The sequence below is a fragment of the Vidua chalybeata genome, chromosome 13 (assembly GCF_026979565.1).
Source record: "Vidua chalybeata isolate OUT-0048 chromosome 13, bVidCha1 merged haplotype, whole genome shotgun sequence".
NCBI lineage: Eukaryota > Metazoa > Chordata > Aves > Passeriformes > Viduidae > Vidua > Vidua chalybeata.
This window is the reverse complement of record NC_071542.1, coordinates 5,618,952-5,628,996: the sequence shown is the minus strand read 5'-3', so window position 1 is coordinate 5,628,996 and position 10,045 is coordinate 5,618,952. Positions and strand designations below refer to the sequence as shown.

At 41.4% G+C, this 10,045-nt stretch overlaps 1 protein-coding gene across 6 annotated transcripts in view; it reads right to left on the bottom strand.

The window, feature by feature from the left end:
• Window positions 1–832: 832 nt before the first annotated feature.
• MTMR10 (myotubularin related protein 10) overlaps window positions 833–10,045 on the bottom strand; it is a 43,164-nt gene continuing 33,951 nt past the window's right edge. For all 6 annotated transcript variants that reach the window (XM_053954217.1, XM_053954212.1, XM_053954213.1 and 3 more), the window contains 7 exons: window positions 9,636–9,766; window positions 9,441–9,510; window positions 9,197–9,267; window positions 8,164–8,333; window positions 6,731–6,901; window positions 5,710–5,892; window positions 833–5,206 (listed from right to left, as the gene is read on the bottom strand). In XM_053954217.1, the coding sequence (XP_053810192.1) occupies window positions 4,607–5,206; window positions 5,710–5,892; window positions 6,731–6,901; window positions 8,164–8,333; window positions 9,197–9,267; window positions 9,441–9,510; window positions 9,636–9,766 (1,396 nt within the window). In that variant the 3' untranslated portion in view covers window positions 833–4,606. The remainder of the gene's footprint in view (window positions 5,207–5,709; window positions 5,893–6,730; window positions 6,902–8,163; window positions 8,334–9,196; window positions 9,268–9,440; window positions 9,511–9,635; window positions 9,767–10,045) is intronic.

The window sequence follows — 10,045 nt, the reverse complement described above, 5'->3', positions numbered from 1 at the left end:
TTCTGGTTTATTGGAACATTACTATAGTCCTTTTTAGCACAAAACATTCTAAAATGTAATCTGAGAAAATTGTCAGTATGATTTACTGCATGTCACTTCAGGTTCAGAAGTGCCTTCCCTTCTCTCCACAATTCCCTTCAGAGCCCTTCCCTTCTCTCCACAATTCCTGACATTCTCTGAGGTTATCTGGGGTTTGCCCAGCAAGGAGGAAGAGCTGCCTTCAGACTGGTACACCCTGAGAACATCTGTACAATACAGAAACTGGGCCATCAGGTCCTGCTCATTTGCGGGGTGCCCTTGTAGCCTACATTCATTATGTTGGGCAAGTCTCCTTGCAAGGTGTGCATTCAGCCCCTTGCCAGGATTATCAGTGCCTGTCCCCACTTACCATTATGTATTTGAATTTTGCATTTGTATATAAACAGATACAGGTGGCAGAGAGTAGGGCATAAAGCAGTAATGCTGTTCTAATGTGTATGAAAGGATAATTTAACAGCCCCTTCTGTTGTATCTGTATTACCTGCATAAAGGGAAATGCTTCTGCTAGTAGACATGAGTTGGTCAGTGCCAAGATGACCACATTCAGTATAGTCAGTTCTGCCCCACATAAATTGATGTATTTGCTCATTTAGAAGTATGTCAGCCAATTGGAACTCAAAAGATTAAATCCCTTTTAAGACACCAAAATCCGTGGTTTCTCTTAATTTTAACACACAGCCAACATCTTTTCTCTGTAGTCTTCATTCTCACACTGAGTAAGTTCCCTGCTATGAGAAATTCTGATCACCATGCAAACTGCAGACACTATAATAGAATATAGCAAGAAATAAGATAACTTGCACATCATTTTTATTAATCATCTTTCTATAGCACAGTGTCCATGCTATTCTTGGAAAAAAACACACACACACAAATTTTTTTTTTATTAGAGAAAGGGAAAGAAAACCACCTGCAGTTCACTGTGGAAAGGTACAAACTTTTATTGACTCTAATTTACTTCACATTCACAACTCAGCATCAGGATTTTATAATCTTCCTGCCACTGCTACTTTACTCAGTAAATCATTATCAGGCACAAAGGTTTTAGTTTCAGTTGAAATGGTGAACTCTAAACCATCACAGCAACAGCATTAGAAACCTACTGCCTAGAGCAATTTGAGGTACAGATTTGTGTCTCTTGGTTAGAGGCAAATTTAAGATTTCATCCTTTGCTTAAATACATGTTAGATTTTTTTTTGTTTTAATATCTTCCCATCTGAGAATAAGCCAAAAGGTTTGCCCAGCTTGCTACATTTTCATTGAAACACAAGGCAGTTAATTGATCAGAGTGGTATTGCAGGCAGGTACCCATGAAGCACACGGGCAGGCCTGGGCAGACACACAAACACAGTTCTCAGTGCACTTCTGGAGGTACAGGGCAGTCCCTGGAGGCTCAGGTGCCACCAAAGTCCCAGCCCTGCACTGAGCCCAGCTGCTGCACTGGGGCTCAGCAGCTGCAGCAGCAGCTGCAGAGCTCCCCCTGTGTGGTACAAAGTCATGACTCAGCCAGGAACAGCTGCAGTAATGCACATTTTCTACAAACACAAAGGATGAGCTGCTTGGTAGCTTTTCTACTCTTGCAACACAAAAATGGCATTTAACAGAATCTCGCTTTAAATGGTGAACAGAAATGAAAATTTGAAAATATGTGTACATATATATACACAGACATATATATACACACTTGCATGTCAGTATTCTGAATGCAGAAGTAAGATAGATACTCACACCTCAAAATTGCTTTTGAAAGTTATTAAAGATATCCAGAACAGTCCCTACTGACTTGATAAGGCAACTGTGCAGAGTGGAGAATATTTCAAAATCAACACTTGGTACCTGTTGTAGAAAGTATGGAGCTGTTTAACTCAGAGGAAGCAGCAGCATCCACAGGCACAGCAGCTGCTCAGACTCCTCAGCAAGGCCATGCACACAAGGAAGCAGAACCTTGTCTTCAAGTCTGGGGAAAGGTGGAGCCCTTCCCTTCCTCTCTGCAGGAGGTGCCCCCTCTTAGCCTCTGCCTACCTAACTCCCCTTTTGGAATGGTATAAAATTTCTTTTTAAGTCTGTTTGGCAAATAGATTTTTGACAGGTTTTGTTTATTATAAAGGCATATTATTTTTAACCCTCTCCCATGCTATATATATAAAATACAAAGACCCTCTGCAGCATCTGTACACATCTTAGAACTGAAATGTAAAAATGTCTGAAATCTCCTTATAAAAGACAATTCTGTTTAAATATTGTACTCATTTCCCCCCCAAAGGGTACTAACCTAAACACTTTTTATTTCCACCAGCTGCTTTTGTGGAGTAATTTATTTACACATTTTTGGTACCATTAAACCAAAGTAGTTATACTTTTAAGGAAAGAATAGAAAAAGACATTATAGTTTTAACTGTCGTTTTAAAAGAAAAAAAAAATTGGTACCAAAAGACACTAAGCACACAGGTTGAGGTCTTTATGTCAAGTATCAGGCCAGGGAAAGCAGTAAGCTAATGGGAAAACAGGAATGGCAAAAGCAAACTAAAACAAACATTTGAATAATGAACAAGTGAGATGACTACTCTAGCAAGCTTGGAAATAAACACAACTAGTTTGTGGACCATTTAACATGCTCAGCTCATCTTGCAGCCTAATTAAGCAATTGAGGTGAATTCATGTCTTTTCCTCACAAACAGTTGCCCAGAAGCGCCTGGCATTGTGTCACAACAGCCTGTGCTTGCCCACGTTGCACACAGCACACACTCAGCAACCTCTTTGCATAGGAACAGGGTTTGAAAGTTTGTAAGGTAAAAAAGGAAGCCCCCTCCCCTGACACTGTTCACCTCTGCATTGGCTCTGCCTTGCTTCCCTCTCCAACCCCAGCAGTGCAACCACAGCACAGCCTTGGAGGTCAGAGAACAGCCTGGGAGCCAAACCCCACTTTGTGATTTAGGCTATGCTGAAGATCAGTTTGGGTTTACAATGATCTCCAAATCCTATCCCCTCCCCTTTTTTAAAACTCTAATACACTGCATATTCCCATCCTGCAGCTTTCTTTTTTCCCTACTAAGAAAACTGAGAACAGCTCCGAGTCCATTGTTTAAGGCCTTTGGTGCCTTAAACTGGTGAGGCAATACCTGGATAGAGGCTCAGTGTCAGTTCTAATAGCGTTGGTGTTTATACAGAAATAATTTAATACAAAATACAGCCTCACTGTCCAGAGAAGGCAGCTCACAGGAGCCTTAACCTATGAGAATGACACATCACTATTTCTCAAATCTCCTGGAATTCTTCACACTCCTGCCTTTCTCCCTGTGAGTCCTTTTGTGGCACAGCATCCAGGGAGAGGCATCATTTTAAAAGGTTTCAGAATGAGGAGGCTGCTGCATTAAGCAGAACGAGGCTGTTGGATGTAATTCCCTCAGGCAGTGCTTGTTCATTGCACTGTCCCTATGGATATGCAGTCTGCAAAAAGAAGGCACAACTTACTGCTCTTCTTGCAGCACCTGCCTACCGGTAACTGCAGCACCTGCACCCCATGTGGAAGTGGCAATGAGAAGCCAGTGCTCCTTTCTGGAACCCAGCAGGGCTCAGATATGAGTTCTGCTGAAAGCTACTTCATCCTACAAAAAAATGAGGGGAGGGATGGCAGGGATATAATGCTGAGTAGTTGAGGTGCTCTTGAGGTGAGGATCTTGTGGGACTTACAAACAAGCTTAAGGAACACCTGCTGTTTCTTCTGGATGCCTGTTGTTTCCAGAAATGGAGAGGGGGAAGTGGGGAATGGAAAAAGAACTTCCCTCAACAGTCTGTTTTAAAAAGTTGGGGAGGTGTTAGCTGCATTAGAATAATCCTGCTACCTGTTTCCTCCCAATTAAAGGCACTTCTAAAGCTACTACAATACCATATCTACAGTAAATCTTCTAAGGTTAACAGTGCATTGTCCTGATGTGGTTTTCTATAGTCTAAAGTCAAGCTTATGACAAAGAGCACAAATCTGACTAATTGTTAATGAACACATTTTGGGGAGAGAAAGAAAAGGGAACAACCCCTTCCATGGATACACTGCATTAGCACAATGTAGGGTGATCAGTCATGGAACATTAGTATGTTTGCATCTATGTAAGTATTACTCCTGAAGAGGCAGTCTTATAAAATAGTACATTCCCAAATTTCAGCTGTCAGTTCATCTCCACTGCACTACTTTGGCTTTCCAAGCTGTTTTATCAAAGGGTCACTTCAGTCACTATCTGGGAAAACAAAGATATTGCGAGCAGAACCCTCACTAACGACCACACCAAGCCTTTCAATTAGCTAATGAAATGCTCTATCACTTGTAATGAGCCAAACCCCCAAGAACAGGAGGAATCAGGGAGCAGAAGCCCCAGCAGATGAGAACTACTGAAGACAAAATTGTGCGATTTGAAGCATGACTTGCCTTGCTTTTAAATATTTGTGCAAATCTTATGTAATGTTTGTATATAAAAATTATTACAGCTTTCAATGCCGCATTTAGCAGTGTTAAGTTAGAAAAGACAAAATGATATGCTGTATTCTCCCCAAACCTTTAAACCTCCACATCACCTCAGTCTTCATTTGCAAGCGTCTCGGTGGATAGCCAGATTTTGGCACCACTTAAAAATTTGCTTAAAGGTGTACCCAAAATGCTCCGTCTGCATAGGTTCCCTACAGGAGAAAATGGGAATGAGGAGGAGAGAAAGTCTGGGGCACCTGAGGTGTCATTTAAACCATTTGCTCTGAAGTACATCCTGCTTTGATCCAGTTCTGAGCAGTGGCCTTGCAAGGAGGACTTGCTCTTGTACTGCCGCAGGCTGCGGTTTAACATGTCCACCTCATCCGCCAGCAGAGAAACTCTGTGGAAGGCGGTGATGGAGCCCCCATGGTTGATCTGCGCCTCAGGAACCCAGCGGAAGTAGCAGAGTTTCCACAGTTTTATTTGTGTTCCAGAGAGATGGGGCAGAATGACGCCATGCAAATCAACGGGCTTTGCAAACCAGTCTCTGAAGTACTGCTCCATACTGTGGCTCTGCCCCTCTGCTGACTGGAAAAACTCTGGCTTCAATTTTAGTATCAGAGAGTTTCTTCTTGGAAGGAACTCCTGCTCACCGATGATTCCGTTTTTTAGTGCTGGGGGGACACCTCGCAATGTGGAGCTGTAGTTTTTCTGCAGAAAATAAATACTGGTAATTTTCCTGTTCTGCATTCATTGGAATAGCAAATTTCCCTGAACTGCTAGGATGCATCATCCAGAGAAATGATGTGACCTTTAAATAGTTCTGAGCTTCTGAGTCACTGCTGCAGGGCTCACAGGGCAAACTGTGGCCTTTAAAAAGAAATATATATGGTTTTTTGTAGCGACAAATGATGGACTTATAATCAGTATTTACTGAAAGTACTAACAACCCTGGGGGAAAAAAAGTGGCCTGTCATCACTTTTCCAAAGGTGAAATAATGCAAATGTTGGCAATAACTCAGCCACATCAGAAAATGTCCTAAAACACATGGCTCAACAATTTACATTGCTACTTCTACAGAAAATAATTTCTTTAGGCTGGGAAGCCAAGACAATGAAGGCTCCTACTGCTAATACAAGGGCACCTGCAGCCTCCCCAGCACGACCCCTGAGTGTGAGCACTGCCTCAGCCACAGGCACAGCCCCCCAGTTACCTTGGAGCGCTTGAAGGTCCGGACGGCCCCATTGTGCACGCTGGGCGTGCTCTTCCCGATGAACAGCGGGTTGTGGAACAGCAGCCGGTCCTGGCTCGTGAACTGAAGAGACCAGTCCCAAACACACGGAAACCTGAGGCCTTTCTCATCACCCAGCTGAATATTTTTGCTTATAGCAAATTCCTGCAAGAAGTTAACATTCAGGCAGATAAAAATCAAAGAAAATGGGCTTCTTCATGAATCCTAAAACCAGCATATAACTATCAGGCAAAGAAGAGCAGGGTAGCACAACAGAGCAGCAAGACAGCTGAAGAAAACAGTTGCTCTGCACTTGTGCAGTTACTTTTCAATTCTATTAAATTGTTTGTTGGCTTACTCTTAACCCCCAAACTGGCATTTTGAGAATTCACCAATAATTCCTCAATGCTCTACTTCTTTGTAAAGTTGCTACCTATTACTTTAAAGGGAAAATATTTAATGAAATAAGTCAGTTTCACTTTTATCAGCCATCAAATGTTTTCTACACACAGTTCTGATAAGCTCATTTTCAAAAACAAAATTAAGTGTTCTGTTTTCTAAATGCCTCCATTGTGCATTACTGTTGGAACTTTATGCAGCATCTCCAACTTTTTCAACTATTTAACAATTATATCAGGAGATTTTAAAGTTTTCCTGAAGTGTGAAATTCTATTTATTGCCTATCATTCTACTTTCTGAGTTTCAGATACAGATTTGCTTCCTAGAGCAGTACAAATAACAATGTAGAGTAGCAACATTTTCCTAGGAAAAAAAAACCAAATAAATTCAATAGACTTTCTTCTTGAATAGTCACTGTCTGCACAGACCACCTGAAAGTCATTATGATTGTATTCACCTGGGGACCTGCATGTTTTGGCCCAAACAGAGTGTGACAATTGGAAGGACACACAGGAAGCATTTAACTGGGATGCTGTTATTTCCAGGGGGGCAGGCTGCAGTCTCCTGCTGGACAAGCAGGTGAGGTGCAGCCCCTCCTACTCACAGTGCTTTCCTTGACTCGCTGGTGAGGGCAGTTGAAGAGGAAGGTGCCGAACAAGGAGATGCGGGCGCTGTCGTACAGGACGGTCAGGTACACCTCAGAGAACTCGAAGGCTGCTGGGTATTGTTCCAGCAGCTGCCAAACGCAGTCAAGGAACATCAAGAACAAAGGAGACTGGGAAAAGAAACAAGGAATTACCAGATTTAACATAAGCTTTTCCCAAATCATAACCATTTCTTTGCAGTTTTGGTATTTGGCTGTAGTATTGGTACATTACTCAACCATAGGGTAAACTATTTGGAGTCTTGCATTTTTCATGATTCTTTGCAGTTGTGACACTCTGTATTCCTGTTTAGCCACTTCTTTCTCAGCACTACCTTTGCACAGCTTTCCCTTCTGTGTAAAAACTTCTTTCCTGGGCTGCCCTCATACTCATGCAGCTGCAAAAATATTTTCTGCCATCTGTATGTCCCTCCTAATTTCCAAATTAGTGCTTGTATGAACCTTCCTTGCCACTTGGCCTTATTTTTACAATGTGTTTTCTTCCTTGTTTGAAATGACTGGAGAGATTATGATTCAGCCATGCTAATTTCTCACCACATTTTCTATCTCTTTTCCATAGCAGCCCATGAATTGCAAAAGTATAAACCATCATTTATGTAAAGCTTTAGAAGTAGTTTCCCCTTCCCATTTTCACTTTTCAATATATCCTTTCCTAGGGCCAAAATAGCTGCTTTTCATTATTTCCCTCTTGGCATCTCATTTCTTTATCCCTTCATGCATTTTCTCCGCTTGGTGCTCAGTGTCCTCGGTTTATCTGGGGATGTTCCTGTTCTGTGACTCTGGGCACTGTCCCTGAAAAATGTTCCTAACCTGGGTACTCCATGCTTCCACCTGCAGTTAGCAGCCCCTCCTCTGCCATGAAGAGGCCAAACAAGAGCTGGCAGCGCTGCAAGCTGAGCCCTGCTCTCCCCTCCTTCCACGTCCTGGCAGCCATGTCAGCTCACGCAGCTGCCGCGCCTCTCCAGCAGCTGCCTGCTCTGAAAGCACTGCTGGGTGATAACACCACAGGCATGGAAACAGGGATTGGTAAAACATACAGCAAAACTACCCCCTCCAACCCCACTCCTCACCTCCTTTGGTTTCAGTTTGAAACGTGACTATGCTAGTGTTTGTAGCAGTGAGATACTTTCATGTATAACCATGAAGCAACATAAAAACCCATTGGATTGTACCTGGTATTTCATCGATTCTCACATGGCTACAGAGGGTAAAGTAAAAATATCTCTGGAAAAAGGCTTACTTCCTCTGATACTGTTATAATGAGATTTGAAAGTATTAAAACATATTTTTACTTTTATATTTCTGTATAAATACACGTCCAGGATGATATCAAGCAGATACTGTGATCACATGCAAGTACAATTAATTTTTACCTCTTTGTCAGATCTCTTTAAGTGGTTACACCTATCCAAAAATTGATATCCTGCCATGACCCATTCCTTCTGTATTAGGCTTTGAAATCCAACAATTGTTCGAAAATAGGGATCCAGCATGACTTGAATGAGAGAAGCAGCAAGACAGCTCAGGTCCCGTCCCTCTTCCTCTGCAAGTACCATACAGAAAGTACAGAATACATAAGGTAAATGCACATGTACAGAATTAGATTTCAAAAAGCAAAAAGGTGCAACTAGATTTCTCATGCTTTTCTTAGAATTTCCTTTAAAATATACTTTTAGCTGGTTTATTCTCATAATTAAAAAAAAAAAAACTAGAAGAAAATCACACTTCTTTTTTTTTTTTAAACTGAGACTCATACTATAGGAAGGGTTCCTGCAGTACCCAGCACAGTAGTGCATTCATCAAGAACAAAACTCACACCCAACTGCCTACTTAAAGCAAGGTGTGCTGAGGAAGACAGTGTTCATGCTGCTAGAAATTTTCAACATTTTTCCACACTGAAGCAATTTTTGGAAGGCCATTACATGGGGAGTGTGGATATACCAGCTGAACAGGTCTTGTAAAAACTACAGAAATTACAGAATTACAGATATGAGCAAGTTTTTCACTGTCTTTTCCTCTGAAATACCTGTTTGCACAGACACAAGGAGTGGGCACTGAGTGAAATACCTTTGTCTGTAGAACCTCTGAATTAAACTGATACTGCTTATGCAGGGACTATGAGCCCAATTAACACAGTACAAAGGTTCACACTAAGGTTTTGATTCTATCACCATTATCAGAACAAAACCCACAAAGACTCAAAGCAAAACATTCCTTTGATGCTAAGGACTCTACTACAGTTCAGATACATAACAAAATTATTTTCCTTTCTAGTTCCCCAAATGCCTGAGATCTTCAGAATCCATGTGGTTTATGTATAAAGATTACAGTTGATTTTATCTAAATCTGTTTATCCACATTATCAAAGTAATCCAAAAAATTACAGCATACTTTGTGTTCTGTTACCTTGTAGAACTACAGAAACGTGCTTACACTCCATCATGTAGACAAGCTCAGCAGAATGCTTAAGAAAGGCTCTAGACAGGAAAAGAAAGTGATTTAACAGTTAACAGAAATTCACACTCTACAAGAAAAAGATTTGGGTTATCTGTATTTACCTAACTTATATATTAAAACAAAGAATCCTTCAAATGATGCACTGCTCATTTTTGCACATTCCATTGAACATCATTTTATTAATGGTACCAACCTAACGTACTCTAACCAGCGAGTGTTTTCCAGGGAGGACAGCCACTTCTCTTCAGTTTCATCAAAAGGGTCTGCAACAGGGACAGTAATTACACTGCAGAACAACTTTCAGTAACAGTCCCTGTCAGCCAGGCTGATTGGAATTCAATGCATGTCAGGAAAACAACCCCCATGAAAGAAGGAAAGCCCAGCATACCATCGACACAGAGCTGTTTGAGTTTGTTGTGTGCAGCCTGGATTTCCTGGATGTTGGGGAGACACTTGTCTAGGTCAGATTTGTAAACATCACTTCTCAGGGGATGGCTTCGAGTTATGGCATTACAAATCCTGCAGGAGAAGAATCAGCAGGTTTATTGTTGGAGAGGAAAGAAACAGTCTTTCAAGAAACCTGCCACTGTCTAACTGCAAACAATTAAGCCCACATAAAACATGCACCTCATTCTAAAAAAAAAAGTTTACTGGTTTATATTGCTCCTGCCATAAAGCTACTGATTCAAACATTTTTCGTGTCTGCTAATTACTGAACATAAAAAATGGAAATGCTTTAATCATTAAAACACCACATTCGAGAAATGAAATCTGATGCTGACTGACAGTTAAATAACT